Source organism: Leptosomus discolor, chromosome 14 (assembly GCF_034619465.1).
Source record: "Leptosomus discolor isolate bLepDis1 chromosome 14, bLepDis1.hap2, whole genome shotgun sequence".
Taxonomy (NCBI): domain Eukaryota; kingdom Metazoa; phylum Chordata; class Aves; order Leptosomiformes; family Leptosomidae; genus Leptosomus; species Leptosomus discolor.
Window position 1 is genome coordinate 19,264,706 of NC_141404.1, and position 17,576 is coordinate 19,282,281.

General features: G+C 42.1%; 1 protein-coding gene across 1 annotated transcript in view; it reads left to right on the plus strand.

Annotated features, from left to right (window-relative positions):
* Positions 1–2,810: 2,810 nt before the first annotated feature.
* Positions 2,811–17,576, plus strand: part of MOSMO (modulator of smoothened) — a 29,109-nt gene continuing 14,343 nt past the window's right edge. Inside the window, exon 1 of the mRNA XM_086473224.1 lies at positions 2,811–2,916. Within this exon, the coding sequence (XP_086329350.1) occupies positions 2,811–2,916 (106 nt within the window). The remainder of the gene's footprint in view (positions 2,917–17,576) is intronic.

Here is a 17,576-nt window from a genome sequence, read left to right on the forward strand (position 1 = left end):
TAACACTGTCACGATTTTCTCCAAGGTGACCCTTCAATTCTGCAGTTTCTGCAGGCAGCAGCATAAGATCTCATCTAACCCTCTTCTGCTGAAGAAACATCCTTTTCCGCTTGTCATCTGCCTACGATTCTGTTCCAAATACTCAACCTCAAGAGCAGGAATATCTCTTGATACTAAGAAAATTTGGGGCACTGGGGACTCTGTGAAGTAGATAAACTGTCTGGTAGCACAAGGACTGAAAAAGTTTGAGATACCAAAATACAGGGCTGTAAGAGTAGTGCTGGGGCACTACTAACTTACTCTTAGTTTCATGCCCAATTGCTGGTGAAGACCATGTGTGTTCCATCAAGTCTAGAGGAAGAGCTTTTTCTATGGAGCCAAACCCTTGTGCAGGTGTGTCCTAGGTGAGCCTCTTCGAAATGTGCTACTGCTCCGTGATGGCCTATGGAGGAAGAGCATCAGAAGGTGAAGATGCGACAACCCCCAGCAACCGCTCAGAACACTGGGGCAGGCAGGTTCTGAGCCCCACACCAGTAACACGGGCTTAGGGAAGTCTGGTGTTGGGCAGAGGATATGTCTGCATCTAGTGCATTGCTTCAGTCCAAGAGGAGTAACTCAATTTAGGCTGCCTGTCTGTCAATACCACAGCTCTGTTGGAGGCCTCAAAGCTTTCTGGAGAACCTATAGCTGGCAGTGTCCTCCCACACGGCATCCTTAGGCATGTACTCATCTCATAAAGCTGAGACAGATTAAATAACAGACCACACAGCCTGCAGCCTACGAAGACTGGATTGTCACTATTTCTGACTTCATATTTGCCTGCATATCAAAAGCCAATGAAAACCATATCTTCCCTTTGTGTTTCCTCTCCACCCCTCCTTCCTTTATTCCTTTTGCCATGAAGCTGAGTTATTTGGAGACAAACTAATTCTGAGGCAGACTTTTACATAATGCCTGTATTAAAAGCTATTTAAATACCACTTAAAGCCAGTTTATAGGATAGTTGCAGATGATTCGTGGAAATAACTTCTTTTCAAGGCTGCTGGATTCCCATTGTTAGTGCAATATAATTTTCAAATCTTTTAAATAAAAAATCAATTGTCCCATTTCTTCCGCACACCAATTGTTCCCTGTTTTAAAGGGAATAATTTAAGCTGTTTTTCATCAAAAGTCTTATTATTTTCTCCACTCTTAAGAAAATCTGTCAAGAACAGGCAATTTCAATAGAACCTAAGTACAGCTCTTGTCCTCCAAATAGAAAGTCCTACTGATTGCTGTTGAAACACTAAGGTTACTTTACTAATATCTCCATTTTGTTTGTATAGTCTCCCATCTACCTAAAAGACTTACATAAAAATAAACAGCACAGACAATCGTCCACTTGACTTCCCGATAGCTCTGTATAGACCAGTTACGCTGCTCTGGAAAAAACAGGTGGGTTTTCACTGTTAGAAAAGCAGTTAGGTCTTTTTTTCAAGCACCTGTAGATGTGGGGGCTGCAAGAATAATTTAGTTCAGTATTCCCATGCTGGAATAACAAGATTGAAGGCACAGAGTTATTGTGGCCAAAACATTTGGTGTTCATTTATTTGCTAAAGATTCTCCCATGCTTCAATATAGCTGTATCCACGGAAACGCACGCCACCAAAAATCGCTGTATTTGGATGAGTTTTCTAGTCAAGATTAATTAGGCTTTCTTCCACACACAGAGCACAGCCAGCAAAGCAATGTGGCACTTTTGAGGCGCTCCATGGCCTGGAAGAACCCCCATGAACCAGTCCTTCCCCTTCCCCTGGTTTTACCCTTGCTCCACAAGCAACTCTGAAATTTAAGGTAATGCCCAACATTTCAAAGGGACGGCGACAGCGACTAGGGACAAACGAGGGGGAGTTGTGGTGAGGGCAGATCTGTGACGGTTCCTTACACCCGAGTCGCTGCCTCTAGCCTCTCAGCGCGCCGCTTCTCCCGGCGAAGGAGGCCCTGCCGGAGCGGTGAGGGGGCAGCCGCGGCTGCACCCAGCCTGAGGGCTCCGGGCCGGGGAGGGGAGAGGAGAAGGGAGGGAGGGAGGGATCCCCCCGTGCCTCGGTTGAACGGTCCGCACCTTTGCGGACAGGGATGCCCCAGGGCGAAGGACCTGGCCGGGGGCGCGCGGTGGGGCCCACCCAGGGCCCAGCTGGGAGGGGACGAGGAGGAGCCGAGCGCCCGCGGTACCGGCCGCCCCTCACAGAGACCCGCCCTGAGGCAACGGGCGCCCCGCCCCTCCGCCCGCAGCCGCGCGCGCACCCGCCGGCGCCAGCGCCCCTCCCCCGCCAGGCCCCGCGGGTACTGCATGCCCCGCCCCCTCCCAAGGCCCCACCCACAGGCAGTGCTCCGCCCCGCCCCTCGCCCCTCTTCACGCTTCGCGCGGACAACCCACCGCCGCGCTCAGCCCGCCCCTTTAGGGCCAGGCCCTCCTTACGCCCCGCCCACACTCGGCAAGCCCCGCCTCGCCACGCACCGCTCCCCAGAGAAAGCTCGTCGCGGCCTCGGAGGTTTCCCCGCCCCGTTGCGGCGGCGGCCCCGCCCCCCCCCCGCGGGAAGCCCCGCCCCGCCCGGGGGAGAACGCTGCGGAGAGTGGGTTTCCCTTCCGGAGTAACCGCTGCCCCCCCGCCCGCCGGGTTCGCTTCCGGCTCCGTCCGGGGGGCCCGTTCCTGGCGCCGCTGCCGAGGAGCGCGGGGCCCATGGAGCCGCGGCTGTGAGGCGCCCCCGGCCCGGGCCCGCTGCGGGAGCCGGGCGGAGGCCGGAGCCGGGAGCCGCCGGAGCCGGAGGAGATGGACAAACTGACCATCATCTCAGGATGCCTCTTCCTGGCCGCCGACATCTTCGCCATCGCCAGCCTGGCGAACCCAGACTGGATCAACACCGGCGAGTCCGCGGGTGAGGGGGGGCCGGCGGCGGGGACCCGCCGTGGTGGCGGCAGGTGGCTCGGGGACCGGGGGGTTTCCGGGGCGGGGGGGGTGGGGTGCGGGACCCGAGGCGGTGGCGGGGGCCAGGGAGCCTCCCCCGAGGGGCCGCTCCTCAGGGGCGGCCGCGGGGCCTGGCGCTGTCGCGGTGGGGCTGGCGTGAGGCGCCGGGGGGAGGAACGCCCGGGGGGCTGGCTGGACACCGGGCGGGAGGGGCGGCGGGGCCGGGCCCCCGGGGGCTTCGGGGAGCTCCTGCGGCCGGCCCCCCCGGTGCGGGGACGGGCGAAGCGCCCGGTCGGAGCTGGTGGGACCCTCTTTCCCGGGCAGAGCCGCGGGTGCCCCGCGGTGCGTCCCGGCTGCTGGCCGCGGGCTCGGGCGGGGACGCGCTCTGCCGAGCCTTGTCTCCCGAAGGGTCCTGCAGAAGCCCCTAAACCCTCTTTGAGCCCTGTAAAGCTGGAGGGCGAGCGCGGCATCCCCGGCTGGGTCTCCGAGGTTCAGTCACCTTGGAGAGGAAATTTAGATCAGTCTGTCTGCGTAGTCTGTGGCAGGTTTTGAATCTTTCATACTATACTGACGTTTCCTTTGTTGCAAGGAAGATCTTACTTTCCTTCATATCTTTCTTTTTTTTTTTTTTTTTTTTCAGAATAGTTCCTGCATGCTGATTTTTATTAGCTTTTAAGCCTAGATCCCATGTGGTTTTTATTTTAGAACCTGACATTGTTTTCTTTAAAAGAACAAGGATTTGTACGTCTTTTTACTAATGATGTAATTGTACGAACAATTTATTTCAGCCTGTTGATAAGGACCCACATGTTCTGCTGAGTGGAGCAGGGAGAGATAATAGGAGGAGGGCTGTTCTTTGATCTCATGTCCAAAAGAAACCCAAATCTCCTGGTCAGGAAAGCAAGCCATCCTTACTACAAACAGATGAAACTAACTTAACCACCTTTTACTAAACTTATAATTTCCAAGCAAACCACAGATATAGAATAGAGAAAAGGAGTCTTGGGGTAAAGGCTTCAGTCATAAATTCTTGCAGAGGGTTAAAAAATTTTCTTTGTCTGTCTTGCATCTTCCATGCCCGGTATTTGCTGCATGTGAGGACTGAACTGGTTCAAATGGAGTCATATTTCCTTTACTCTGATGAAGTAGAGTGTTAAAAATATTGGTTATTAGGGATTGATGACTGGCCATTCCCTCTGACCAGACTATCCTTATTGTTTGTCTGAATTGCCTCTAGTTACCTAGTCTAGAACCTGGCCTTTCCTGCATGGTCCAGAGGAGTGGAACAAGTCCCTTCCCAAAGTGCAGCATTCAGGAGGTCCCTAGGTGACTTCACTGTTCTTCCTATAGCTAATTGCAATGATCTTCCTGCCTATGGCTATATGAAATAGTTGGTTTTTTCCTCTTAAAATTCTGGCTAGCAGCAGTGCTGCAGTAACGAGTCCTTCTTCAGGGGCTTAAAGTCAAATAAAATAATCTTCATTTTAAATATTTAAGTATATCTTTCCTAAGTCCTGCCTCATGTTAACAGATCCTATGCAATGTGTAAGATGTTGGTTTCTCCCTGCCCATATAGAAATGAGATTACAAAAAGTATTCTGAAGTAATTTCTGGTGGAAAGAAAGGTCTTTGAGGAACTAAGCACAGTCCATTACATTCTTCATTAAAGAAAAAATGTTTAGTATCTCTTTATAATACAGAAATTGTTTCCTGAAATATTATACCTAGAAATCATTAATTCTTAGTTACTTGATGGATAATTACTTAAGAATCATCTGCCATTTCTGTCCTGTACTCCTTTTAGAGGTGCAAATAACAGTTTTAATTAGGCTGACAAACATGAAATCTGTACGGATTTTTCTGAAGGACTTCACTAGTCAAATAATGTTTTGACAGACCTAAGCCTCTTTTTTTTGCTATATTTTGAAGCCAAACAAATTACTGACTTGATAAAACTGTAAAGGAGAGCTAGCTGTCATCCTTCCTTAATGACTCTTTTGTAGATTTTTATTGATACGGGATTCGATGCACTCTATTATAAAATTTATGGTTAAATGCAATATAAATGTATATTTCTAATACTTAGACCTTCTAAAATGAGCCTTCTGCCCAAACTGTAAAGAAAGGAAGTGTGAGGATGCCCACTGAATCAAGGGCTTCCTGTAGCAAACACTGTAGTATTGAATGATGAGGTGAATGCTTTCAGGAGCGCCATTCATTACCCAGAGACTGCTGTGGGGAAGGATGGCATAGGAAGACACAGCCTGTGTGATGGTAAACCCTGTCCCAGCTGCTAGCGAGATTCAGGCACTCCCAGCAGACTCTGTACTGGGACCACATTCAAGCCATCCAACTTCCATATGTGCCACTAAAAAGTAGGGGTTTTTGAAGCATCCTGCTCTCATCTGGTGAAAGAAACTATTTGGTGAAAGAAATATTTCTTTGCTTTACAGCTGTGTTCTGAGGTTCATCTCCTGTGGGAATTACTCTAGATTCTGCTTCTACAAGTCAGCCTAGTACCAGGGAGAAAGGGGAGCAGTACTGTTTCTCTGCTTGGCTGCTGTCCTCGGGGTTCTGAAAGGCAGCGTGGAACAGCCTGGTCCTCTCAATACTGCAGCTGCTTGAGAATTGCATAGAGCAGAGGTCTTGGCAAACATGGGAAGGCAGCACTGCATTGGCTCCTTCAGAGCTGTTCACAGCCATTAAGGTTGGGAACCTGGGCTTATGGTTCAGGAAAAATCTTTGTTCTGATTTGAATGCTAAACAATATGGACGTCTTACTCCAAAGATAATGATGATTTTCTGCTAAATTGGATGGGAAAATAAATCAGTAGCTTTAATGCTTTTCTGAAAAATCTAGATTGTTTTCAATATTTTTTTTAAAGCTGTTCTTGGGAGATGGATATAGAGGGAGCGCTGATTAGTCTCCTAAATCTTACTCTTAAAGATTGAAAAATGTTGGCTATAAAAATTCCTCTCCAGAACTGTAATTATGAGCAAAGGATTGCAACTGAGGTCACTGAAGGTTTCGGGTCCTTATCTGTCTCTAGGCCAGAGGAACTACACCTTTGTGGATGTGGGTCCAAGTCTCCATTGATGCTTTTGCTTTATGTGGTTTTGCAAAAATTGTTCCTAAAGCACAAGAAAAATTAGTAGTAGTTTCAGGCATTTCATACATCTTTAAGTTTACAAAGGAAAGATGAAATTTAAATGGATCTTTCTTTCAGAGAGTTCTCAGTGAGGGTTTGTTATTCATGGTGTGCAGGTACAGAACACTGATAACTCCAAGCTGGAAACCAGTGGCTTCTCTGTATTCTTGTACTGACATCCTTTTCTTGTCAAACTGATATTCGATGTGAGAAATAAGGACAGAGTTGGCTTTAGTTTAAGCCAATGCCTAAGCTCCCACTGATTTCAGTAGTAATGAATTTTGCTCCTGTGTCTCTACACTTCTTTTGTGATGACTTTAAAAGCTGATATATTCCTTTTTTGTGTGGGAGGGTCTTTAATGATTTTGGTATTTTGTCTTCAGTAGGGAAGGGGGATAGAAGTTGATCTAGCCTCAGTGCTCAACCCTTTTGTAGGGAAAAGGGTATGAGTAATATGCACAGTTGAAATTAGACATGTTAAAAGCTATGCATGTGGGAGGGTTGACAATTTGAAATGCTGTTAGGGTAGGTCAAATAATTCAAGAGGATAATTTAATCAAATAAAATCCCACTTCAGAAAGCTAAGCTATCAGTTTGTTTACGTGACTTAGTTGTCCCTTCCTATGTAGCATGATTGTTCATTTGATTCCAATTTACAGAACAACATGTACCTTTTTTATAGCAGTCATTAAATTAATATGGATGTCAGTTTAAGGCTGCAAAACTCTGATGGCTAACTTCTAAAGCAAGTATTTATCACATCCTCATATGTTGATACATATATCGCAGCGGGACACGCGATGTAATGTTATGGCCGGGCCGCTCAGCGTATGCACAGCAGTGCTGACGTTGGTGATATTAGTGTTCATCAGAGCTTCCAGTTTCGTCTTGCATCTGTGACATAAGCATCAAGGTCACTTACATTAGGAATTATACTTTTCATTTAAACTGCCTTCTATACCATGCTGTGCAGCAACAGTATGATAGTAAATTGTGAGTCTACAACATGTCACTTATGTTAAATTGTCTGTTTTGTTTACTAATGCTGCCTTTCCATGTCTCTTCCAAAGCGTTATGTGTTGTTCTTGGTATTGCGTACTCAGTTGCTTTTCTATTTGTGAAGTATGATTCCAGATTCAGTACTAGCTATGATCTTACAGAAGAGCAAGCTATACCCAGCAGGCCATACCTCTTGAGGCAGTTAACTCCCTGCTCCTGTGAAATAAGTTGTCAAGTGCTAAATGGCAAATTACTGCTGTTCAGTGTTATTCCTCTGCATGTGGTAGCTCTTCCTGAGGATTTTGCTCCACAGCTCCAACAGGAGCTGTAGCTTTGTTGGGATCAGCTCAATGGACTATCGCAGGTAATAATGACCAAGCAGTGATTCCTGGCTCCCGCTGAGCTTGAGACAATATTGCCACTGAAATATTTTTGTCTACTTGGAGCACTGATTATACATGGAATAAACCCAAGACCGCATGAAGGTACTTGAATGAACCAGTATTTCTAAATAGAATACAGTAGGTAGAATAGAATAAATAAAGCATCAACAGGAGGGTCTAAACTTAAGTTCCAGCTAGCACTCTTCTAAATGCAATTGTCTGCTTAAAAAGTACTGGTATGTAAAAATCAGTATGGCATGTTGCCACTTACTTCTGCCCTCAATCATTCTGCAATCATTGTGCTGTCCACTGAAGTAGATAGTGTTTTGTTTTGTTTGTTTGTTGTATAGAGTTGTCTTTTGAAAAACTGTCTGTAAAAGTGTTCTGGTGATTATTTGTTAAGCACCTTGCAATATACTCAAAACACAGCATGCTTCTTCCAGTTGCTCTTACTAGAGAATGATGGGACACGATAGGAAGCAGTTCTACAAAATTACTTTTTCCTGGTGTCATTTGTACTGTATCATGTAGTAACTGTGACAGGAGAAGTTATTTGCCCTTGTGTGAACCTGTTTGAATCGCATGCTGAGAATAAAAAAAGCCCAAACAAACAACAAAACCAAGCAAACCCACCAAAACCAAACCTCAAAACAAAAAAAAACCCAATGGGGTGATGATACAGAGAATGAAGAATTATGTACCATCATGCCCTAGAAAGAACTGACTGCTGAAAAGCAATCTCCAAAGCCATCAGAGCATTAAAATTAGGTTGTGGAACATAATTTCTAGGAAAACACTTCCATTTTGGTAGATGACCCCAGGTGCGTGAGCAAGGAGGGAAAGGTGGTGCTCCGTGATGCGTTGCAGATCTGGATGAAGAGGGGATTAGGACCTGCTGTAGGATGCAGGTACTGCTAACAATACTTGCATTTGAGAGATGTTGCCAGTGCCTTAAAAATGACAATACAAAACCCAAATAAGAACTAGTAAGGACTGGCAAAAAAGCTAAACCCTATACAATTGGAATACTCTAACGAGCAGTCTGTTAATAGGCGTGCCTGGACTGGGAGTGTCAGTGCCATCTTTAAAATTAACATTTCCATTCCACTTAGGGACTGTAGATGTCTTTCAAGTGGATGTAAAGTAGAGTGTTTGAATTGTGCCTGGGTTCTGTAATTGACCAAGCCTTAAGGCACAAGAAAAATTATTAGTAGGGCATTGTTGTAATGAATTAATTTTGTGCTTGCTGAAGCACTCAACATTTAAACATATGGAACTATTTTATGTGTAGGAAGAATCTCTTGAAAGAGAGCTATGTCAGCTTGGTTATTTGAGCCTGCCAGAGCAGAGATGAGAGAGCCGATTGTTTTTGTCCATAGAGGAACTGATGGTTCACATCTGTCTTTTAACAAATACAAATTAACGCTGCTTAAGTTAGATGAATGTTTTGTTTTCTCTTCAGTGTGAGAAGGTGTAAAACTAATAGTTTGCCTCCCACCAAATCCTTTTGAATTCCTCATTCTCTAATTAGTGTTAAAGAATTAGGTAGAAATACCTGATTATAGAGTGCAGATCTAGGAGCAACTAACTTGTATTTGCCTTTCAAATCTGGCATCTAGCAGAACTGACTTTGGATGCTGGAAAGTTATTGTGGTAGTATCTTAATTTCTTCCCCTGTAAAATAGAGGTGATGTCTTTATCACAGAAATGTCTCTTAGCATTAGCAGCAAAGCTTTAACTTAATTTTTTTTTAACTTTTGTTTTCTATCACAGTTTTACTTTATTAAACAGAGGAAAAAAAAATCTAAGAATAACAGGTATTATTTCATTTGTCTTTTCTGATAGTAGGTGTTTTTGCTAAGGTACTTGGAATAACTTTTTTCCTTTAAAGTATTTACTTCACAGCAGTATGTACAGTTATTAGAGAACTAAATTACATTCAGTATGTGCAGATACAGATTTGTTTTCTGTCTATCCTATGCTTTACATGAGAAATATGTAGTTGTAAATCTGCTTTATAGACAGTACAAACTGTGAGAAAGGTACATTGTTGAGACTTCAGCTTTGTGGCTTCATGAACTATCTGTTTCACATAGTAGTGACGATTTTTTTAAATCAACTTAGAGCTGATTTTAGGTGTATTACATTTGTTGCCACAATACGACACAGAGATTAACACGAGTGACTTAAGTATATGAATCTTAAAAGTAAGGATTCAATAGTATGTACTGCAAAACAAAGATTTAAAACTGTCTGAAGAAAAAAAAAGAATCCTGTTAATGACCGAGGATTATTAAAAACATTTGTATTGTTTAGTTTCCAGCCAGTGCTTACGTGTGAGCAGTATTGTGTAAACTCCATTTGTACTTTTGCCAAAGCAAAGAAGATCAGTAGGTCAAACTTTTAAGCTTGACCTACTGTTTTTTATAGGTACCTAAGAACAGCTCAACTTTTTCCTACTTATTTTCTTGCTAGTTGTGAAACAAATTAGACAGAACTAACTTTTCTTGTCTGCTGCAGTACAACTGCAATATGTAGGATTTTTATCTTATGCAGGAGTTCTCCACCTAGTTCTTGAATGCTTTTCCAGCAGTGGTTGATACCTGTGTGTTTCAGAAGAAGGTAACTAGAGTGACTCATGGCTGAGGAGGAGAATTGACATTTGAAGAGGTTAAATGCTGCTATCTATTTTAAAATGAAATACAAAATGATGCTTTTAGTATGGTGGAACAAATACAATATGGAGGCTGTTTTTATTTCCTGTACAAAGTAATTTGGGACAATTATAAACTATGATAAATTTATAGTTTATAGAGTTTTAAATTTAAAAACATTTTCTTATTACATAATTATAAGTTGTTATTGCAATTCACAGTGCCTACAGTTTTAGTAATGGACAGAGTTGTTTTTTTTTGTTGAGGGCTATATGCAGGAAAAATGTTCTATGGTAGTATTACAGCAATCCCCTTGTGTGTAGTCCAGCTGCTTTGCTCAATCTCACTTTTCTTCCCCAAGCCTCTGACTGATGGAGATATACACAGATCTGAAAAGCTGGAGATATGGCCAAGAAGAGGATCTGTGGAGGGTATGTGTCTATTTTAAGGAGAGGGGAAACAAGCTAGAACATTTGACTGGCAAAGCATTTATATTGGTCTAATTCCATAGGAATCTATATGGGATTAATAGCCATAGGTTATATCCTTTCTCAGGATGAAGCTCTTGGTTTCCTCCTGTGATACCGTATTTGATTTCCTATTTGATGTGTTATCTTGTGTGTGTTTTTAAAATTTTGTAAATAGAGTTGATTACAAGAGTTTGGTCTGTCTTGGGTACCTTAGGAAACATAGTCTGATTGTGATGGTTTGTCTGTGGGATGAGCTAATCAAGTATGAAATACTAGCTGCTAAGAGTTAGAGGTTCAAAATTCCACAGAATATGTAGAGTCCAATTCCTCTCTTTGAGCAAAATGTACTGAGTCTGTTATGTCTGGGTCCTTGGGATGGACTAAAATGCTCCCTTGTGAAGGCATCAGAAGCCTCCCAGGGATTTCCTGCAGTCTCAGAAGCCAGCATTTCCTATCCACACAGTGCGATAAGCAACAGTTGGCTCCTACCCAAGAGCCTCATGGTAGCTGCACTTCTGTGCCATAACTGACAAAGCACTTTGGGATTATTAAGGATGGCAGTCTCTTGAGGTGTAATGATTAATAACCTACTTAGATGTTTAAATAGTTGTCCAGTTGAAGACAGTTCACATTAGGCCTTGAACGTGACCATGAGCAATTCTTTGTGCAGTTGTTTGAACGCTGTATTAGTAGGGCTGAGCTGTCTCTGAACTTGGTGCATCCAAGAATTTAATAATCAAATGACAGAGTTCGTAGGCAGTAAAGTCAAGTAGTTTACTTCTGTAGTGCTTGTTGTTGAGCCAGCTTCCCAGTTTACAGCGTTGCAGTTCTTATTCCTGGGTTTCCTGTTCTCTTGCTCTCCAGTCATTGCCCAAGTTGTTCTTGCCTTGTTTCCACTTCTCTGGCTTGTGACTGCTTCCAGCTATTGGCAGCAATGTAATTTAGTTGTATTTTAGCGAGTAGGTGTGGTATCAGAATAAGAGAGAACGGGACAACTGATTGTTCAGTGTGCCTCAGAGCTGCTTTGTTGTGAATACTTCAAAAGAGCTGCTTTGAATCTAGATTCATTCTACACTTCTCAAATGGATGGCATATATAGTAATGTTATTAGGATGTCGCAGTGAAACTGCTTGCTTTCTGCAATGAAATCTTTGTGTGCATCTGAAATGAGATGGATGCTGACTTCCATGATAGGCAGGGCAAATGCACAAGAGGGAATGATTTTATCTGTGACTTCCATCAGTATGAGCTTAGTGCATGAAACATACACAACCTTTAATTGTAATGTCTTTATACCAAAGCGAAGTGAAGAAAACTGATAAGAGGTTGTCATGGACCTCAAGTTTCTTGAAGGTTGACTTTTGTATAGAAAGTGACTTGTTTGACTTGAAAATTTGCTTTAATGTTCAGTCTTCTCTGTACAAAATAGAGATATTATAAATTGCAGCATTAAGAGATATCTTTTCTTAAGAATCGGTATTCCTACAGTCAGTGGAAGTGTCAGCACCAGAACTGCCGCAGTGGAAGATTCTGATCTCTTTTCTTCTCTTTTCTTGTAGAGGAGAAAATGCATTGCACCTTCCGTGCCCGTTGATGCAAGGGGCACTGTAGGCGTTGCATGCTGAGGGGGAAGAGAAGTCACAAGGGTGAAGAAAACTTTTTTTTTCCTTAGGTTGAACTCTGTTCTGAAACTAATTGTGCACCTAAAGTCATGTGTTAATGATGTCGTTCTCCATTGTAGAAACTCATGTGGGAAGAAGCATGTTTCACTTTGTTTTTTAAACCCACACTTAATTCAGTTTTAAAACTATGCAACAAGATTGTACAGAAAACCTGAAAAGATTGAATGGCCAAGAATTTCTAATGTGGTCTTATAAATTTTTTCAGTAGAATATTGTCGATTCACTCGGCAATTATTAGAAGCACCGTGAAGCTTAAAACATGAAAAATGGTGAAATAGAGTAAAGGTTAGAAGTAGTACTTGCTGTTTTACAAACAGAAGTCTGTTGATTTATGCCCAATGTAATCTGAAGTAAATGCTTTCTGTAAGTATATGTTCAGTAAGATGGAGTTGGTGATAAAGACAGCATTTTTTGGCTGTTTATATTGAATCTAGAATAGAGAGAATTCTGTTTCAGAATGTCAGTATAACAACTGTATAAACATATGTTAACAGATATGCTGTTTGGAGCACTGTATAACATCTGATTGCTTTTTAAGAATAGTCCCACTTTTTCAGAAAGGACTGAGCCCTGCTGTTAAGATAAAGTCGTATTTTTTTTCAGTAAAGTGCAAATTTAACTGTTCAGGATTGGTCTGCCTTCTCTTATTCTAGCAAAAAGTCTCCAGACTCTTACAGTCTGTTTTTATAGATGCTGATTTGTGATAAGGGAGAAAATGTTATCACCACACAGACAGCACCTGTTAATTGCCTAAATAATTCAGGCTTAAATTATGCAGGCTACTAAAACAAGGACTGGCCCTAGCAAAAGGGGTAAGAAAATATAACTTCAGGATAAATCCTGAATATGCTCCCTGCCTTCCTACTCTTTGTTTTTAATGTTTTTGATGTGATGGGAACAACAGGTAAATGCCTAAACTTGAGAACTATTATTGCAGGAGAAGGTTGGTTGTTTGGGTGGTTTTTTTTTTCCAATTTGCTTGAACAGTTAAAGCTACCTTTTATACTCGGGGGGCTTAAAATGTTAATCAGCCAGGAAACTATGTGCTGGCTGCCCTTGAGGACAGATTGTTTGTAGTTAAGCTGTATGTCAGTCTGTCTTTCAGCACATGAAGTGTTACTTGTAGAGAATAAATTCTTTGTTGGCCCTGTACCTAATCCCTATTTAAAGTGCAGTTTAACCTGTATTGCCAGTTATTACAAGCATGTCATACGCAGATCTGGCAACAGTTTAAAAGTGCCTATAGGAATAAAAACTAAGGTTAGGTTTTATTCTACTTGAAATGTTACTGTAGTTGCAATGAAATACTTCTTGGGACATTCAGGTGCTGTTCTTCAATTGACAAAGGTGTCTTAGGGAATAAAGCAAGTCTAGTAGACAGAGATAGTATCTTTTATATCCCCAGTTAGTAGAGTGGGGCAAACTTGTGTGTCCAAGAAGGGGCTTGCAAGACCACAAATGTACTTAATCTTTCAAATTACTCTGGTTGTTCTAATAAAAGGTATTACTTCTGCCTGCAAACTTCCCTTCTCATGTCCTCATTGCTATAAATACAGTGCTCCCATCGGTTATGTGATTTAAAGACACTGCCACCAAATTGTTAGTACATTTTATTTGCTTTTTGAATATTTTGTTCTTGATTTAGCAAGGTCTGTTGTACTTTCTGACAGTCTGGGCCTAAAATTTGCTTTCAGCAGTGGACCAGGAGAAAATTTGGCTCAGCTGTAAGGTATATTTAGGCTGAGCATTTGCAGAGCAGACAGCTAAAATTGCAAATATGTTTTGAACTATATAAACGCCAAAAGGCATTTCAGCACTTCTCTTTTCACCTTGTACCACTGTGTGATTCATAAGGCCATGGAAGAGCTAGATCAGTGGGTGTCCTTGGAGCATGTCTGATGCAAGCTGAGATCAGCGCAAAGCACAACAGTTACAGCTGACAGAGGAAGATGATCCTTATTCCCCCTGAATTTCATTTGATAAAAAATGCACAAGGAGTCTTGAGGGCAGGGCCAGAATCTGAATTTTCTCCCTACCCTTGAATGCCCTTGTCACTAAGCTGGTGAAATTGCTTTAGACTATAACCAGGAGTGTTGACAGATATTTTGTCTTCATGAATACAGAGAGAGGAACAATAGAGGACACTTCACTTGGTGTGATTTGGGGGTTTCGATATATCTGTCCTGATCTGCTTGGACATCTGTTAAGTTTGAAACTCAACTGACTTGATGAAATGATGCTTTTAGATATGCAGGAGTTAAAAATGGAGAGCTCTGAAGTCCAGTTATTGTCAACCTGTGAACAGACCACCTTATAAGATGCCTATGTGGAAGGTGATCTACTAAACTGTGAGGATCCAGAATTTCTGTCATCTTGGTGGTTGTGTTGTGTTCGTACCATGTGGCAAACTGTGGTGCTGCCTTTACTGACCCAGCCTGGCCACCTTCCATCACTGGCTCCTGTAGGTGATGGCCAGCCTCGAAGAGCTTGCCCATCAGCATTGTGAAGTGATTAGCAGACCATTTCCGAGAAGGCTGGGGTAGGGTTTTGTGGTGTATTGGATGGAGAGGTATCATTTTACAGCTCTGTCTGAAGCCAAATATATCTCTGTTAAAAAGAACACAAGCTCATCAGATGTTAAATGGCAGAACAGCTGTAGGTGTCATAGCTTCTGGCTTTCAGCTGAACATATGGCATAAAACTGGTGTAGCTGACTAGAAAAATCACTTTTAAATATTGACACTGCCTTTCATCTTTCTTTTTTTAGGCAGTGAGTTTTGTCAACTTTGAGTAGCTCTGTTTTCGTTGGGGGGAAAAATGGAAATAATGATGGATTTTTTTTGTTTGTTTTTTAAGCTAAATAAAATGTTAACTTTTCTTTCTCTTTTAAAGTTTGTTCTTTTTTCCAGGCCCTTGCTGCTTTAGAAGCTGTTAAGATTCTAGTCACTGACAACACTATCCTATTGTGAAAATGCTTATAGTGTCAGAAAATAAACAAGCAGGAGAATGCAACTTACTAGAAATCCTGTTTACCAACATGTAATTAGTGCTGCCTTCTGAAGTAGGAAAGAGTACCTTCAGCGTGGACAGATTTCTTGGCTCTGATACGTGAGAGAACACACAGAGCCTTTGTTACATCCTCGGGACAGTTGTTCCTGTGTGGTTGCCTGAGGATAGCTTTTTCAGTGTGGTCATCCATCTCTTCAAAAAAAAAAAAAAAAAGGTGGGGGTGCAGAGGGGGGCAAAACAAGACCCGAACATTAAAAACCCCACCTCAATACACAAGCAACATGGCAGCGAGACTTTTATGTTGGAACTCAGACATAAACTTGCTTTTTATTGGCCCAAATGCCTGCAATTTAAACATCACTTACAACTCATATACCATGATTGTCATCTGTAATAATAAACTTTTCTAATACGTGTAAGTTGTAAGGATCTTTTCCCAATAAACGGCCCCTGTTTTTTTTTCTCTTTGGGGGTGGGAGAAGGGAGGGAGAAGACTGTGATTTTTGTGGAGGGGAGATTTGGTTTGAATTAGGCGTGATACAAACATTGAATTGAAAACTTTTGAGACCACTCGAGCACCAGATGGTCTTCAGCAGCAAGGCAGGCTTTTCTGCTAATATACCACAACTCTCTTAACATTGAGTTTAGACTTTTTTTTAATGAGAATTCTATTGTTCAAAAGCCAGTAAGCTTTGGAGTTCTAGAGTGCCAAAAATGGTACCTAATAAATTAAATTCTCTGGACTTTAGGTTGTCAAACAGAATTCAATTGGTAGGTTCCTCATAGCTAACATAAGCTGGGTTTGAAGCTAGGGATGTTACCTCACCTATTGTTGTCAAAATGAGTATTTTTGAGGAAGTCACTTAGTTTCTGAAACAAGCACACACCCTGTTCATCTCTAGAGCAAGAAGGATGCTGCATTTCAAGGTTGGTTTGAAAGGGACAGAGTGTTCTGATTTCAGAGAAGGGATAAATGGAGTAGAAAAGAAATAGCAGCTTATATAATAACATGCTCTATCTTGCAATAGTGACTTGAATTTCTCTTAAGAGATGCACTGTAGTATTGGAAGGACTTTGCACGTAAATCTGGGGTTTTATTAAAACTGATCTTTTAACATTGTATAACCAGTAAATATCCAGTGGGCATATGACTTGATCTTGTATCTGGTCTGCTTCAAAGTGAGAAACTCCAAAGCTTTTATTAAAGAGTTACAATAGCCATTAGAGGATTTGAGAGACAAATCATAGTAAGTGCCAAAAACATAAGATCTGGCATACAAAGGACAGGAAAGATAATTCATAATCCCTTTGTTTTGAACTCCTCTATGTTCTGTGCCTTTGCAGTTAATCTTCTGTTATTCTTTTAAGCCTTTCTCTAGATCATCCTTTAACATTCCTAAGTCTGTCTTTAGTAAGTCTGCATTTGGTTGCCTCTTAATCTACTAACTGAACAACATACTGGAACATCCGCAATAGAAGAATCAATCTGTCATGCCACATCCTGAATACTGTACTTGCATGGAACCTCAGAGTTATTTTAGCAGCATAAGTGCTAAAGAGCATCTGTTCAAACTGCCCTCATCCTTCACAAAAGAAGTAATTATTTATGTAAGAATAGTCACCGATATGGTATTTGCATACTTGATTGGAAACTGGCAGTTGAGCCTATCTTATTTTAATCCATTTATATACCCTTTATAGTTATTTAGGTATAATCCAGGTATTGTGTTGTTCTACAGCAATGACCTAAGTGAAAAAGTGGAGAAAAGAGTGTTCAACTTGCTTATAGTTACTTAGTTGCAGTTAATTATGTGTCTGCTGTTTTACAAAATGCTCTGATGTGATATTATTTGGGGCTGTAAACATTTTAAGATTGCTTTAATGAGTCAATGGCTGAAAATTTAGATGAGGACTAACTATGTTTTCTTTTACAAGGCTGTATTTCTGAGCAGTTGCAGCTACAAAAAAACCTCTGTGAGCTGTGCCTGTGGGTGTCATTCAGTGGGACCTCACCTGCAGAGACCCTGCAATTCTGTTTGACTATTGCAGCATGGACCATGCCTTTTAGAATCAAGAGGTCTTCCCCGGCATTGTTAATCCTTTTTTCCTCCCAGGTTTTGAAGTGCTTTGCAAACCAGCAGGATGCTGTGTCTTTTTCCTCTTCACACCTACCCTGCGAAAGCGTAGCTTTTTCCCTAACCTTCTGCATTGCTTACTCTAAGCATGACTAATCTCCTCATAAGAGAGGGTACAGGGCCTGATTTCTGATGGAGTTTTACACTGGA